Raw genomic sequence first — 17,293 nt, forward strand, 5'->3', positions numbered from 1 at the left:
GTAGCAAATTTAATACCAATCAGAAAAAAATGTTTTAATTTAAACTGGATGTGAAATGTCATTTGCTAGAAGAATATAGTTACTTGCTGAGGTTTTTTGTGCTGAAATTAGCAATATATTTTCCACAATTAGTTACTTTGTCTTCCGACTTTGGAGCTTGTTTCACCAACTTAATCCGAGCCAAATGCATGTAATGTTTTATTGTCGGCAATTAGCACCTTTTAAACATGTCAACTGATCTGGATAACGGTTTACATTTACAGATGGTCTCTTATCAAACACGATGCTTTCACACTAGTCTGTCTCGCACTTCAAACACTGCCAGCAGCCTTTATGAGGCTGTCAATCATCAAGAGTTAAACCGCTTTGATTAGTCTCGGGGCGGAGCTAATCACGTCATTCGAGTGAAGTTACGTCACGGTGTATTGATTTTGTCGTCCTTTGAAAATATCAGAAGTCCTTTTTAGTTTGTACGCCTCTGACTTTGTGTATTGGTGTACAGATCATAATTTTCGGTTTTAAACTCGCTGATTTGATTTGATACAGACACCTCAAAGTTCGATTCGATCTGCATTTTAAATATGCAGGCCGCAAATGGCCCGTTGTATCCGCATTCTACACATGTCGGCTTTTGTTAGTGGCGTACGATTGGTCAAAGGTAAATCTGGCATCCAATCAATAATAGAATTGCATTCTTACTAGACTATACAAGTAACATGGTGACGCTCCGAAGAAAATCAAATCAAGGGTGTGGGAAATTTTGGTTTCCGAGGGGGATCAGAACTAAAAGCCACAGTCATGTAAAATGTGTTATGCGGATGTAAGTTACCCTAAGTCCGGTAGTACGACCAATCTTATGCAGCATAATGAAAAGGAAACACACCATCGATGTGTTAGAATTTAAGTTGGCAAGACTAGTTTCTGTAGTATATATGAATTTGTGATGTGTTTTTTTTTTTGTTATTTAAAATATGTCAACAGGAAGTTTTGTTAATTAAAATTTGTTCTTGATGAATTACTATACTAGTTTTTCATACTTTTTGCAATGATTAAACACCCTTTAAATATACAACAAAATATTAAATAGAAGCAATAAGTAAAAAATTAATCAAATCGAGCTTTTTAAGTGAATTGTTGCAGCTCTAACTGCCAGATTTTGTACTCGCATTGTTTATAATCTACTTGCTTTTTAGCTCACCTGTCACAAAGTGACAAGGTGAGCTTTTGTGATCGCGCAGTGTCCGTCGTCCGTCCGTCCGTCCGTGCGTCCGTAAACTTTTTGCTTGTGACCACTCTAGAGGTCACATTTTTCATGGGATCTTTATGAAAATTGGTCAGAATGTTCATCTTGATGATATCTAGGTCAAGTTCGAAACTGGGTCACGTGCGGTCAAAAACTAGGTCAGTAGGTCTAAAAATAGAAAAACCTTGTGACCACTCTAGAGGTCACATTTTTCATGGGATCTTCATGAAAGTTGGTCAGAATGTTCATCTTGATGATATCTAGGTCAAGTTCGAAACTGGGTCACGTGCGGTCAAAAACTAGGTCAGTAGGTCTAAAAATAGAAAAACCTTGTGACCACTCTAGAGGTCACATTTTTCATGGGATCTTTATGAAAGTTGGTCAGAATGTTTATCTTGATGATATCTAGGTCAAGTTCGAAACTGGGTCACGTGCCTTCAAAAACTAGGTCAGTAGGTCTAAAAATAGAAAAACCTTGTGAACTCTCTAGAGGCCATATATTTCAAAAGATCTTCATGAAATTGGTCAGAACGTTCACCTTGATGATATCTTAGGCCAAGTTCAAAACTCGGTCATGTGCCATCAAAAACTAGGTCAGTAGGTCAAATAATAGAAAAACCTTGTGACCTCTCTAAAGGCCATATTTTTCATGGGATCTGTATGAAAGTTGGTCTGAATGTTCATCTTGATGATATCTAGGTCAAGTTCGAAACCGGGTCACGTGCTGTCAAAAACTAGGTCAGTAGGTCTAAAAATAGAAAAACCTTGTGACCTCTCTAGAGGCCATATATTTCATGACATCTTCATGAAAATTGGTCAGAACGTTCACCTTGATGATATCTAGGTCAAGTTCGAAAAGTGGGTCACGTGCCGTCAAAAACTAGGTCAGTAGGTCAAATAATAGAAAAACACATGTGACCACTCTAGAGGCCATATTTTTCATGGGATCTGTATGAAAGTTAATCTGAATGTTCATCTTGATGATATCTAGATCAAGTTCGAAAGTGGGTCACGTGCCGTCAAAAACTAGGTCAGTAGGTCAGATAATAGAAAAACCTTGTGACCTCTCTAAAGGCCATATTTTTCATTGGATCTGTATGAAAATTGGTCTGAATGTTCATCTTTATAATATCTAGGTCAAGTTCGAAACAGGGTCATGTGCGGCCAAAAACTAGGTCAGTAGGTCTAAAAATAGAAAAACCTTGTGACCTCTCTAGAGGCCATACTTATGAATGGATCTCCATAAAAATTGGTCAGAATGTTCACCTTGATGTTATCTAGTTCAAGTTTGAAACTGGGTCACGTGCCGTAAAAAACTAGGTCAGTAGGTCAAATAATAATAAAACATCGTGACCTCTCTAGAGGCCATACTTTTCATGGGATCTGTATGAAAGTTGGTCTGAATGTTCATCTTGATGATATCTAGCAAGTCAAGTTTGAAACTGAATCAACTGCGGTCAAAAACTAGGTCAGTAGGTCTAAAATTATTAAAATCTTTTGACCTCTCTAGAGGCCAATTTTTCAATGGATCATCATGAAAATTGATCTGAATGTTCACCTTGATGATATCTAGGTCAGTTTCAAAACTGGGTCATGTGCGGTCAAAAACTAGGCCAGTAGGTATAAAAATAGAAAAACCTTGTGACCTCTCTAGAGGCCATATTTTTCATGAGATCTTCATGAAAATTAGTGAGAATGTTCACCTTGATGATATCTTGGTAAAGTTCAAAACAAGGTCACGTACCTTCGAAAACTAGGTCAATAGGTGAAATAATAGAAAAACCTAGAGACCATATTTTTCAATGGATCTTCATGAAAATTGGTCAGAATTATTATCTTGATAATATCTAGGTCAAGCTCAAAACTGGGTCACATGAGCTCAAAAACTAGGTCACTATGTCAAATAATAGAAAAAACGATGTCATACTCAAAACTGGGTCATGTGGGAAGAGGTGAGCGATTCAGGACCATCATGGTCCTCTTGTTTTGAGTTAGCGAGCGCTAATCTAAACCCTGTGTTTACTTGGAAACTGTTTATTGCACATGTCGCAGCTGAAAATCTGTGCAAGTAAGGCAAAGTCAATAAGGTTTAAGCAACTGTGCCGTGCAGTAGTGTAAGCTTTGCCAGTTTTTAGCTCACCTGTCACAAAGTGACAAGGTGAGCTTTTGTGATCGTGCGGTGTCCGTCGTCCGTCCGTGCGTGCGTCCGTAAACTTTTGTTTGTGACCACTCTAGAGGTCACATTTTTCATGGGATCTTTATGAAAGTTGGTCAGAATGTTCATCTTGATGATATCTAGGTCAAGTTCGAAACTGGGTCACGTGCCTTCAAAAACTAGGTCAGTAGGTCTAAAAATAGAAAAACCTTGTGACCTCTCTAGAGGCCATATATTTCACAAGATCTTCATGAAAATTGGTCAGAATGTTCACCTTGATGATATCTAGGTCAAGTTCGAAACTGGGTCACGTGCCCATCAAAAACTAGTCAGTAGGTCTAAAATAGAAAAACCTTGTGACCTCTCTAGAGGCCATATATTTCACAAGATCTTCATGAAAATTGGTCAGAACATTCACCTTGATGATATCTAGGTCAAGTTCAAAACTGGGTCACGTGCCATCAAAAACTAGGTCAGTATGTCAAATAATAGAAAAACCTTGTGACCTCTCTAAAGGCCACATTTTTCATGGGATCTGTATGAAAGTTGATCTGAATGTACATCTTGATGATATCTAGGTCAAGTTCGAAACTGGGTCACGTGCGGTCAAAAACTAGGTCGGTAGATCTAAAAATAGAAAAACCTTGTGACCTCTCTAGAGGCCATATATTTCATGAGATCTTCATGAAAATTGGTCAGAATGTTCACCTTGATGATATCTAGGTCAAGTTCGAAAGTGGGTCACGTGCCGTCAAAAACTAGGTCAGTAGGTCAAATAATAGGAACACCTTGTGACCTCTCTAGAGGCCATATTTTTCATGGGATATGTATGAAAGTTGGTCTGAATGTTCATCTTGTTGATATCTAGGTCAAGTTCGAAAGTGGGTCACGTACCATCAAAAACTAGGTCAGTAGGTCAAATAATAGAAAAACCTTGTGACCTCTCTAAAGGCCATATCTTTCATGGAATCTGTATGAAAGTTGGTCTGAATGTTCACCTTGATGATATCTAGGTCAAGTTTGAAACAGGGTCATGTGCGGTCAAAAACTAGGTCAGTAGGTCTAAAAATAGAAAAACCTTGTGACCTCTCTAGAGGCCATACTTGTGAATGGATCTCCATAAAAATTGGTCAGAATGTTCATCTTGTTGATATCTAGGTCAAGTTTGAAACTGGGTCATGTGCCTTAAAAAACTAGGTCAGTAGGTCAAATAATAAAAAAACCTTGTGACCTCTCTAGAGGCCATACTTTTCATGGGATCTGTATGAAAGTTGGTCTGAATGTTCATCTTGATGATACCTAGGTCAAGTTTGAAACTGGGTCAACTGCGGTCAAAAACTAGGTCAGTAGGTCTAAAATTATTAAATCTTTTGACCTCTCTAGAGGCCATATTTTTCAATGGATCTTCATGAAAATTGATCTGAATGTTCACCTTGATGATATCTAGGTTATTTCGAAACTGGGTCACGTGCGGTCAAAAACTAGGCCAGTAGGTATAAAAATAGAAAAACCTTGTGACCTCTCAGAGGCCATATTTTTCATGAGTCTTCATGAAAATTAGTGAGAATGTTCACCTTGATGATATCTGGGTAAAATTCAAAACAGGGTCACGTACCTTTGAAAACTAGGTCAATAGGTCAAATAATAGAAAAACCTTGTGACCTCTCTAGAGACCATATTTTTCAATGGATCTTCTTGAAAATTGGTCAGAACTTTTATCTTGATAATATCTAGGTCAAGTTCAAAACTGGGTCACATGAGCTCAAAAACTAGGTCACTATGTTAAATAATAGAAAAAACGACGTCATACTCAAAACTGGGTCATGTGGGAAGAGGTGAGCGATTCAGGACCATCATGGTCCTCTTGTTGATAATAATGTATATGCCTTTTTGTTGAACCGATGGAAATTTCCTGTATTAAGCCATTTTTGAGATAAAAAGACTCTAAATATACAAATTTTGGGTTAAAGAATTCATAACTATTTTATAATTTTCACGCCTCCCCAACCTTCTTGTACCTGCATCACTTGTGTAAACTTATTAACTATATCACAGCTGTCATACTTTGCAAACTCGTCTAAAATAAAATACCGTTAGAATTTCTCAAAGACAATTTTCTTCTGTGCATCACTGTATCATAATCATAAATTGTGTTGCACGTCTAAATAACAGGTAAAAGAAGAGATAAGAAAACTGAATAGGAGGTTTAATTTAATTCTTTTATGTCAAATAATTTCAGAGAAATTCAATATTGATGTATCCAGATATAATATATCTGTCCCATAAAACTTACAGTTGGTATATGAGTGTTTTGTTTTTTTTCAATGTTAAACAATTGTTTTATTCATTTGGTTTGAATCATGTGACTATCTGTTTCATTATTATTTGTCTGATTAAAGTAGTAATATCTTTAAGAAGTTAAAGTATCTGTTTTTAGATGGCTCGTACACAGAAGAATAAGGCTACAATGGGTCATCTTGGTCTTCTGAAGGCGCGTCTTGCCAAGTTAAAACGTGAACTGATTGAACCAAAGGGTGGAGGTGGCGGCGGTGGTGAAGGTTTTGATGTGGCAAAAACAGGAGATGCTAGAATTGGTTTTGTTGGTAAATATGCTTCTAAAATATTGATTTCATTTAGAAAGTTTACATGTAAAATATTTTTGAGCTCACCTAGGCACAAAATGCTCATGATGAGCTTTTAGGATTGTTTTATGCCCACTGTTCCGCTATCCGCAATTTCTTTAAGGAACATTTACTTCTGGACCACTATGCGATTTCTACCAAACTAAAGAGGAATGTTCCATAGGTTTTCCCGTTTCAGATTTCTTCAAGTCTAGGTCATCTGTGCAGAATTCTGATCTATATAGTCATTGCAACATAAAGGAAACACTTCATAAATTTTCTGAAAAACTGATGGCCTAACTTTACAATAATTTCACACTTGTTCTTTGACTTGGCCTTCTACCAAGTCTTACAACTGCCTTAAAAAAAGATGGCCACCAGGGTGTGTTTTCTATATGGTTGTAGTGAAAACTTTGAGAGTCTTCTCAGAAACTGCTAGCAGGATGTTGAAATAATTTTTCTTAAATGTTTCTTGATTGACCTACCAAATTTCTTCAGGTCATTCAGCATTTAAAAAAATCAGCAAGTTAAAAAAGTTGGCCACCAGGGGGTAGACGGGCAGGGTGCATTTTTCTTGTATGATCGTAGACTTGTGGATACTTTGAAAACTTTCTTGTCATAAACAGCTTACTTTATATCAAGACAATTACACTGAAATTTTCGTAGGTGATCCTTTACCTGGTAACCAGATCCCTTTGATCCATTCTCTTCATTAAAAAAAAAAGACATGGCCACCAGGGGGAGAGGAAAGTATCCTTTCTTTATCTTCAGGAATTGCTAGCCTGATTTTGAAACAGTTTTATTGAAATGTTCCTTATAGGTACCATCCACAAAGAGTGATAAAATTATTTTGATTGTTCAAGAAACAAGTGGGTACACTCTTTTTCACCTATACATGTATATATTTAGTAGAAGCTGTAAAAAAACTTCTCTTCAGAAACTGCTTGCCAGTTTGAAGTATTTCCTTATGTGACAGTCCACCAAGAGGTTGTCTAAGTTGTTTCAATTTTTAGAAAAACATGGCTGCCAGAGCTGAAAATAGACATCTCCTTTGACCACTGGTCAGCTAAAAAAGAAATTCACAGAAATTTTCTTGGGGAACCCTCCACCAAGAGTATTCAGATTTTTCTGATTGAAAAAAATGGCCACTAGAGCATACGATTAAAGTGTCTTCAAATGATGTGTTCCTATCTTAAAAAAATTCAATTTAAATCTTTCTTCAGGGACCTGCCTCCAACAATGTACAGATTCTTTTGACTTTTCAACAATAATGGCTGCCAGAGCAAAAGTAAAAACTGCTGGTCCTATTTTGAAATAATTTCACCAAACTGTTCCTTTAGTGACACTACACAAACGGTGTACAGATTATTTTGGTTTATCAAAAACATAGCTTCTAGAGGACATGATCACTTTTCCCTATAGTATAAATAGTGGTTCTTATGTGAAAATAGTGGGAAAATATCGTCTTTTTAGAAATTGCTGGTCCAATTCCAAAATTATTTCATAGAAATTTTCATTGCGTGAGCCTCTATCAAAATTATTCCCAGCCAGCTGTGAAACTCAAGTATGTGATCTAGTGTCATCGTGGCCCTCTTGTTTGTAAATGATTATTGCTAAATGTGAGGTTACCCTAGAATTACCTGGATTTTTTGTATACATTGTAAATTGAAATTGAAGGTGATCGGTTATGATTTATGAAACTGTATGGGGGTAGACATGTTAAGTAAGACTGGCAGGTTTTTGCATTGTTTTATTCTGTAAAATCAGAAAAGGTACCGTACAATACAACAAGTAACATTGATTCCTTTTGAAAACAAAAAGAAGAGTTCCACGTTCTATCAGTATTATGCTTACATTTATTGTAGGTTTTCCGTCAGTTGGAAAGTCAACATTATTGAGTAATTTGGCTGGCGTATATTCTGAGGTGGCAGCCTATGAGTTCACTACCCTTACTACAGTGCCAGGGGTCATTAGGTATAAGGGGGCTAAAATACAGGTAGGTTTTCACAGCTCTACTGCTGAAATTGTGATCACATATCTTAACCCTTATCATACTGGACACAATTGATTCTGCCTTTGCGACCAGTGTAGATCATGATCAGCCTGCACATCCGTGCAGTCTGATCAAGATCTGCACTGTTCGCTATTCAGTCAGTATCTTTTTGGTAAGCACTCCTTTTATATCCAAATTCAAAGATGGACAAGTTTATTATAGAAATTTAGCATGGTAAGGGTTATAAAGACCGTGTTTTCCTTAGCCTGTTGTTACTGATATGTATGATTAGACTTGCAACAGCTCCGCAGTGAGAGGTATACAACTACATATTTACATTCTCCCTATTTGTACGATTAGAAATTATGACATTCATTTTGCAAGGAAAGGCACCAAAGTTACGATAACACCACTTAGTGATAACATGCCACTGTTTCGTGCTGATGCTGTCAGAAATTTCTTCGTAGATATGTCGCAGTTGTTCTGTCTGATGAACAGAATGTCTGGGAAACCAATTTTAAAAGTTAAATACAATACAAGATATGTGCAATTTATCAAAAGTTTTAACAAATGGAAAAGAAAAATAACATAAGTTAGTGTTGTATCCAGGATGGAAAAAGGGCATGGGGCAGTCAAAAATGGGCATGGGGCTAGTGGGGTCCGGGGGCATGCTTCCCTGGAAAATTCAGAAATCATGCGCGCCATTTCGCGCAATTTGGAGGCATTCTGTGTGTATTTGTGTGATGATGTACCATTGTATTTTATTATCCCCCGCCGATGAAATCGGGAGGGGGGTATTGAAATGGCGTTGTCCGTCCGTCCGCAGCCATTTCTCAATAACTACTTGGTAGAATTTCAAGAAACTTGAAATAAACATGAACCAACATACTGCGATGATGCCCGTCAAGTTTTTTTTTTGATTGGTCAATTTCCCTCAGAGTTATTGCCCTTGATTTAATAAAAAATGTCTGTCTGCAGCCATTGCTCAGTAACTAACAGGTAGAATTTCATTAAATTTGAAATAGACATGAACCAAGATACTGCGCTGATGCCGTCAAGTTTTTTTTTTGATAGGTCAATTTCCCTCAGAGTTATTGCCCTTGATTTAATGAAACATGTCCGTCTGCAGCCATTTCTCAGTAACTAGCAGGTAGAATTTCATCAGACTTGAAGTAGACATGAACCAAGATACTGCGACGATGCCCTTCAAGTTTTTTTTCAATTGGTCAATTTTCCATATAGTTATTGCCCTTTAAATGTTTAAAAATCCACAGATCTGTACATAACAAACCAACCAATTGGAAGAATTTCATTAAACTTCTTCCATTCTTTTCCATGAACATTTATTATAAACATGTGATGTTGTGTACCTACACCTGGTCACCACCTTACCTTGGTCACCCCCCCCCCCCCCCCCCCCCCCCCCCCCCCCCCCCCCCCCCCCCCCCCCCCCCCATTTTTTATATATATATATTTTTTTTTTTTTTCATTTTTCGTTTTCTATCAATCTTTATAATCAACATGTAAACTGTTGTATCCTCACCCCACCCCCCACCCAAACAAACCATTCATTTTCTTTTAATTTGATTTTGACTAATGAAATTATTTGCTTCTTGGTAACATTCTTAACTTTTTGCTGGATATATTTTTTTGCTGTTCCCCAACTCTGACCCTTTCGGCGAGGGATTCCAATTCATCGAATTTGCTTGTTGTATTTCTCTCTAATAATGCTTATTTAATATTTATATATCTATTATATTAAAACATATTATTGAAAATATCTGCTTGTGTCTTTCATAACACAGGCAATTGACTGACGTGTCCTCTGAATCTCAGTGCGATTAATGGTTCTCACATGCAAACATATCAGCACCAGTAATTACTTGATAACATCCCCCAAATTGAGTACTCTATAATTAAAACAGTATATAACACAATACATTTTTAACTCGACTATTCAAAGAATAGGGGAGCTATCCTACTCATCCCGGCGTCGGCGTGAGCGTGAGCGTCACACAAATGTTAAAGTTTGTTTACCACCCCAAATATTTTCAAAGTCCATTGAGATATTGCTTTCATATTTTGCATACTTGTTTACCATCATGACCCCAGTCTGTAAAAGGATGAGGTAACTCTATCAAGCATTTTGACTGGATTATGGCCCCTTTTCGACTTAGAATAAATGTTAAAGTTTGCGTACCACCCCAAATATTTTCAAAGTCCATTGAGATATTGCTTTCATATTTTGCATACTTGTTTACCATTATGACCCCAGTCTGTAAAAAGGAGGAGGCAGCTGTATCAAGTATTTTGACTGAATTATGGCCACTTTTTGACTTAGAATATGCTTATTGTAATGTTAAAGTTTTACTCTTTGCTTATATTATACTATCAAGCACTGAGAATAGTTGAGCGCACTGTCCACTGACAGCTCTTGTTATTGTACCCCCCCGACAACAAAGTTGTAAGGGGGGGTATACTGGTTTCAGGTTGTCTGTCTGTCTGTCCGTAGACGCAATCTTGTGCGCACCATCTCTCCTTATCCCCTTGACAGAATTTAATGAAATTTCACACAAGTGATCAGTACCAACAGTAGTTGTGCATGGGGCATGTTAGGTTCTTTTAGAAAAAAAATGTGCAGAGTTATGGGACTTTGTTTTTTTGTTACTATACTATATACATAGACACAATCTTGTGCGCACCATCTCTCCTCATCCCCTTGACACAATTTAATGAAACTTCACACAAGTGATCAGTAACAACAGTAGTTGTGCATGGGGCATGTTAGGTTCTTTCAGAAGAAAAATTTGCAGAGTTATGGGACTTTGTTTTTTTGTTACTATACTATATACATAGACACAATCTTGTGCGCACCATCTCTCCTCATCCCCTTAACACAATTTAATAAAACTTCACACAAGTAATCAGTAACAACAGTAGTTGTGCATGGGGCATGTTAGGTTCTTTCAGTGACAAAAATTGCAGAGTTATGGGACTTTGTTTCTTGTTTACATACAGTCTGCATATGCAATCTTGTGCGTGCCTAATCTACCAAACCCTTGCACACAATTTAATGAAACTTCACACAAGTGATCAGTACCAACCCTAGTTGTGCATGGTGCATGTTACATTCTTTTAGATAAATATTCTGCATAGTTATGGGACTTTGTTTTTTGTTACTATACTGTATACATACAGTCTATATACATACAGTCCACATAATTATGCAATCTTGTGTGCGTCAAATTGCAATGTACTGTGTCAGTGCATGCGGGGGGTAGATTCATCACCTTTAGTGATAGCTCTAGTTTACATCAGGGCACTAATGTTTATTTCAGCTGTTGGATTTACCTGGTATTATTGAAGGAGCCAAGGACGGCAAGGGTCGTGGAAAACAAGTCATTGCAGGTGTGTGTTATACTGTGAAGTCATTTAATTTCATGGGCATGAAATTTTGTGGTTTTGACCAAAACAATTATTTTGTGGGGACAGGAATTTTGTGGATTTTAATATGAACATGAAATAAATGGAAATTATACTTTTTTAAGTACTATTTTTGTGGATTGACACATCCATGAAACCTATGAATAGTAGTCCCCCATGAATATTAACGATTTCACAGTATTGCATTTATATATTTGTTTGGTATATTAAGAAAAAACTATTAGATATTAGTGCTATAAAGATAGCTGCAACATTGACTGCGTATTAAAAAGTTGTGGTCAGATAAGTTTATCATAAGTCACCTGATTGAAGCCTTTTATCTACCATTTTGAATAATAAATTTGTTCTAATTTGGTCAGAAAAAAAATTATGTAATTTGAAAAAATGGTGATGTCATATAATGTCTGTCACTTTTCCTGAGCAATCTAAATGAAACTTACATAAAATAGAACTTTTTGTAACATTTCATATAGGTATGATAATAGGCAAAATTGCTTCATTAGAGTTATTGCCCTTGACTTGTGTTAGAATTGTTAAATTAATGTGTTAACTTATTAGATACCGCATTTCTTTAGCTGTCTTCTTGAAGCCCACACATGATATACATTGCCTACATCATCGCAGAGTAGTTTGATAACAGGCAAGATTTAAACTTGAGTTATAGCCTTTGATTTAGATAAAATTGCTATATTTTCATTAAAGAGTACATAAATTGAAACATTGAATTATTAGCTTTTACAACTATTCAGGTGAATGATATAGGGCCATAATGATGTTGGTGTTTTTATGCCCCCGAAGGGAGGCATATTAGTTTTCAACTGTCCGTCCATTCATTAGTTCTTTCGTTCGTCACAACGTTAACTTTTTGTATGAAGGCACTTTACTCGCGAACCACTGCACCCAGGACCTTCAAACTTCACATGCTGATTGTACTTATTGAGTACACAACCCCTACTGACGTTGGGGTCACCAGGTTAAAGGTCAAGGTCACCAGGTCAAAGGTCGAGGCGCTGCGGGGGCTTTTGTCACCATTAGTGACAGCTCTTGTTTATGTGATGAATTGAAGATTCTGTTAATTTATTACCCATAAATGGAAGTCTTATGCATTGATGTGTTTTCTCTTTTTAGTGGCTCGAACTTGCAACATCATTTTTATAGTTCTGGATGTATTGAAACCCTTACAGCATAAACGTCTTATTGAATATGAATTGGAAGGGTTTGGTATACGACTGAACAGAGACCCTCCAAATATTGGCTTCAAGAAAAAGGATAAGGGTGGACTCAATCTTACATATACGGTTTGAAACTACATTCTTTTAGTTACCTTTGTGGTGTACTGTGAAATCATTTAATTTCGTGGGCATGAAATTTCGTGGTTTTGGTCAAAACGGCAATTTCATAGGGACGAAAATTCGTGGATTTCAACTTCTGAACATAAAATGAGTGGGAATTTTACGTGTTCGTTGGGATTAAATTTCGTGGATTGACTCAACCACGAAATCCACGAAAATTAGTCCCCCACGAACATTAATGATTTCACAGTATTAGTCTTTATTTCTAAGGAATCAGTTGCTCCTAACCTCTCCGCTGTGGGTTCGAAACCTTGCTTAGTTTAATATACTAACTTATTTTAGCTGGATTTTGATAAAAGCTTGGATCTTATTTAAATCTCTCTGGAATCCACTTCCCAGAAAATCCAGTACTGGTGTCATATAAGAAGGTGTGTTCCTGACCCTAATGTAGCTCGAACCCATGTCTCCCGGCTTGAGTGGCCAACACCTTAACCACTAGACCATCTCCCGCTTGCTAAGAAACCTTGCTTTGGGTGTAGAATTCTTTATGTAATGAAGCAAGTCATCTGGCTTATGGAGGATCGGTGGTTCTACCCAGGTGTGGGCCCGTGCCTGAAACAGGGTTCGCACAGGCTTGAAAAGTACTTGAAAATGAAGGGCAGTCTTGAAAAGTCCTTGAAAACAAAATTTGACTTGAAAAGTGCTTGAAAATTGCCCAAAGACCTTGAAAAGTACTTGAAATTCTTATTTTCTCGTATGCTAGACAATTAAAATCTCCCTGAAAATCAAAAGTAAATCTTTTAGAATAAAATTAGCAAGTTTCGAGCAATAAGCAGAGCTACGAAAATGCCGTAATAAAAAAGGTCGAATGTTTTCGGGACGAAAGCGAAGTTTGGGTACGAATGTTTCGTACTTTCTGTTAGCATTGTCTCCCCTGACTAAAATGTCGTCAATTCGTCACGGACACTAATGTTCATGATCACATGCATGTAATATGCCATGATCGAAATAAATTGAATTGAATTGAATGACAGCTAGAATTTACAAATCTGTGTAAGTATTATTTATAAATAAGTCCTTGAAAACTATAAGACTAGTGCTTGAAAAGTCCTTGAATTTGACTTGGCCTTGTCACTTGTGTGTATGAACCCTGTGAAATAATGCTCGAATGGGCCCCTGGGGACTTCCTCCAACATTAAAAGCTATAGGACCAATAATTATGTTGATGTGATGTTAAACTGAACAAAAAAACGCAATAACAGATGAGCCGCACCATGAGAAAACCAACATAGTGCATTTGCGACCAGCATGGATCCAGACCAGCCTGCGTATCCGTGCAGTCTGGTCAGGATCCATGCTGTTCGATTTTAAAGCCTATTGCAATTAGAGAAACTGTTAGCGAACAGCATGGATCCTGACCAGACTGCACGGATGCGCAGGCTGGTCTGGATCCATGCTGGTCTCAAATGCACTATGTTGGTTTTCTCATGGCGCATCTCAAATATTTTTGCAGGCTCTATTTTCTGCCCTCTGCCCAAGCTAATGGGTATAAGTATTTTATGTCTTTGGAACTTACTGTTGCATCATATTGGAAGGCTAGAATCTAATATGCATTATACTGTGAAATGAAAAATATAATAAAAAAATTATAACAGCGCGGTCTTAAATTCGCGCATCGGTCGTAGCGCGAAATACGCAAAAATTCGTCCTACGCGAATAAAAATGATTTCACAGTAATCTATGAAAAACAGAACTCTGTCTAAACTCAGCAAAACCTCTTTATAGAAATTATTTCTTTGTCAGTGTGACAAATTCTTGCTGAACTAGTAACCGAGAATCAGAAATTTTTGTTGCAAATTTTTCCTTTTGATTTTAGGTAGCACAGTCTGAGCTGGATCATGACTTGGTGAAAACGATTTTAGCAGAGTATAAAATTCACAATGCTGATATTACATTGAGAGGTGACTACACGACGGAAGACCTTATAGATGTGATTGAAGGGAATAGAATCTTCATACCAGCAATATATCTACTTAACAAGATAGACCAGATTTCTATAGAGGTGAGGTATATGTTTGATACAAAATATTATTTTACTTAGCTATTATATGATAATTCATCACCTCTTACTGCTTGTGTAAAGTTTGTGTTGCACGAGAACTTGCATGAAGCTGGTTTTAGACTCAGCACCAGCAACAGAAAGGTAGCACCTACCCAGACAATAAATCTCAAACAAGTATCACACAGAGCATTGAAAATAATAATGTCTGTCTTATATATATATGATAGAGATTTATTTGGGGTAGGTTGGGGGGGCTTCTGTGGCTGAGTGATTAAGGTTTCTGACAATCACTAGCTCCATACGGCTGTGAGATTTGATTCAAACTTGAAATAGTAGTTCTGCATCATGTGACTCAAGGGCCGTAACTCTTGCACCAATATTTGATGAATTGTACCCCATTTTTACTTAGAATATCATGATAATATTGATGCGCTTTCACAGAATAATGTTATTTCTGAATGGATTTGATTCAGACTTTATAACATAATAGTTTTTCCACATCATTGTCCTCATCATGTGACACAAGGTCCATAACCAGGCACAAATATTTCATGAATTATGCCCTCTTTTTTTCCTTGAATTTATGTTAAATTTAGATGCTTTTTCACCATATCTCTGTTGTTACTAAATGGATGAAAGATTGTTTTACATATCACCAAGTTCTTTTGTCAAAAGGTCCATAACTCTGGCACCAATATTCTATGAATTATACCCCGTTTTTACTTGGAATTTCAGGTTTAAGTTGTCGTGCATTTTGCTCTTTCTCAGTTATTACTAAATGCATTTGATTCAAACTTAAGATAGTTGTTCCACATTAGTAGCCATATATAACACATGGTGCATTACTCTTGCAGAAATATTCCATCATTTATGTCCCTTTTATATTTAGTTTATGTTTTGATACACTTTTCACTATATCTCTGATATCAATACATTTGACTCAGACTTAACCTATGGTCCAATATCATCATCCAAATTAGAGTCATTAAACAGTATAGTGACAGCTCCAGCTTCTTCAGATGTGCCCTGTTTCACTATCCAGCATTAAAATAGTCAAGTGGGCTGTCTCCTTTGACAGCTCTTGCTATATTTCTTTTACATTTTGATACAATGGAGTGCATATGTTTATGTTTTATAAGAAATATATAAACAATATACTTCTGTATCTTTTTATTTTGGAAGGACTTCTGCTTATTTATAATTCACATTATAAAATGAATTTTCATCTTCAAATATAGTTCTGTAATGATAGAAATTTCGCTGTTTTAAACAGTTATAATTTCAAATATATTCCGCTGTTATTTTTAAAAAAACTACTGAAAAACATGAAATAAAATTTATAAAAGGTAAAAATTTTGATATTTAATGATAATAATACTTTCGTTTTTTTAGGAGCTGGATATTATATATAAGGTACCTCACTGTGTTCCTATCTCAGCTCACCATAAATGGAACTTTGATGATTTACTAGAAATGATGTGGGATTACCTTAAACTGTGTAGAATGTAAGTATGATTTAGTAGAAATGATGTGGGATTACCTTAAACTGTGTAGAATGTACATGTAAGTATGATTTACTAGAAATGATGTGGGTTTACCTGAAATTATGTCAAATGTAAGTATGATTTATTATGATTACCTTAAATTGTGTAGAAGGTAAGATTGATTTAGTAGAATGAGGGCTCCAGATAATTTTTTTCGCCTATGAGTATTTACTCATCATAATTCTTGTGAATGAGTAAAATGGTAAAATCTGAAATTGACTAGGGGTAATTTTACTCCTGAATATTTGTAAATGAGAAAAAAAAACAGAAATCAGTTTTATAACATATTTATTGGGTGTAACACCCATGAATTTGTTTGCAGTTCAGTTTCAATTCAGCATTCAAGTTTTTGCTTCTTTTTCTCCATTGGCTTGCTTTGGCTTCACACTCACTGCCAAATCCAATAGATTATTCAATATACCTTTAACGATGTTTTGGGTATCATTTTTTGTTGGTTTAAAGAATGCATAGCATGTCTGTTCACTTCATACATTCTTAGAAAGAGACATGTTGTTGTTTACTCCACACCAGAAGTTGATATTTTAAATCGACACCGCTTTAAAATACACTACCTTACCATCAATATTAATTCACAACAGTTTGATTTACACACGCATTGAGTGTATAATATAGTTTAACAGAGGTTTATAGAGTACCATTCAATGCCTGTGTACGTTCAATGTGGCACAATGAATGCCGATCGTGCACTGTTATGTAAAGCATCCAGACGATTCAGATTTTGTTTACGCTTGTAAATAGTCATTGCATGCGTTTCTGAAATTTCATGTACGTTTTTATACGCTAAAAAATTAGCAGACATGTGTATATGCATTATTTCAAAGCGTAATTTACGCTAATACGCATCTTATCTGGAGCCCTGTAGAATTGATGTGAGTTTTCATGAAATTGTGTAGAGTGTAAGTATGATTTACTAAAATT

General features: G+C 36.3%; 1 protein-coding gene across 1 annotated transcript in view; it reads left to right on the forward strand.

Moving 5' to 3' along the window:
• LOC123533642 (developmentally-regulated GTP-binding protein 1) overlaps nt 1-17,293 on the forward strand; it is a 32,750-nt gene that overhangs the window by 9,328 nt on the left and 6,129 nt on the right. Inside the window, exons 2-7 of the mRNA XM_045315373.2 lie at nt 5,836-6,001; nt 7,885-8,015; nt 11,351-11,420; nt 12,585-12,754; nt 14,625-14,810; nt 16,203-16,315. Of these exons, the coding sequence (XP_045171308.2) occupies nt 5,836-6,001; nt 7,885-8,015; nt 11,351-11,420; nt 12,585-12,754; nt 14,625-14,810; nt 16,203-16,315 (836 nt within the window). The remainder of the gene's footprint in view (nt 1-5,835; nt 6,002-7,884; nt 8,016-11,350; nt 11,421-12,584; nt 12,755-14,624; nt 14,811-16,202; nt 16,316-17,293) is intronic.

This window comes from Mercenaria mercenaria, chromosome 12, assembly GCF_021730395.1.
Source record: "Mercenaria mercenaria strain notata chromosome 12, MADL_Memer_1, whole genome shotgun sequence".
Lineage (NCBI taxonomy): Eukaryota > Metazoa > Mollusca > Bivalvia > Venerida > Veneridae > Mercenaria > Mercenaria mercenaria.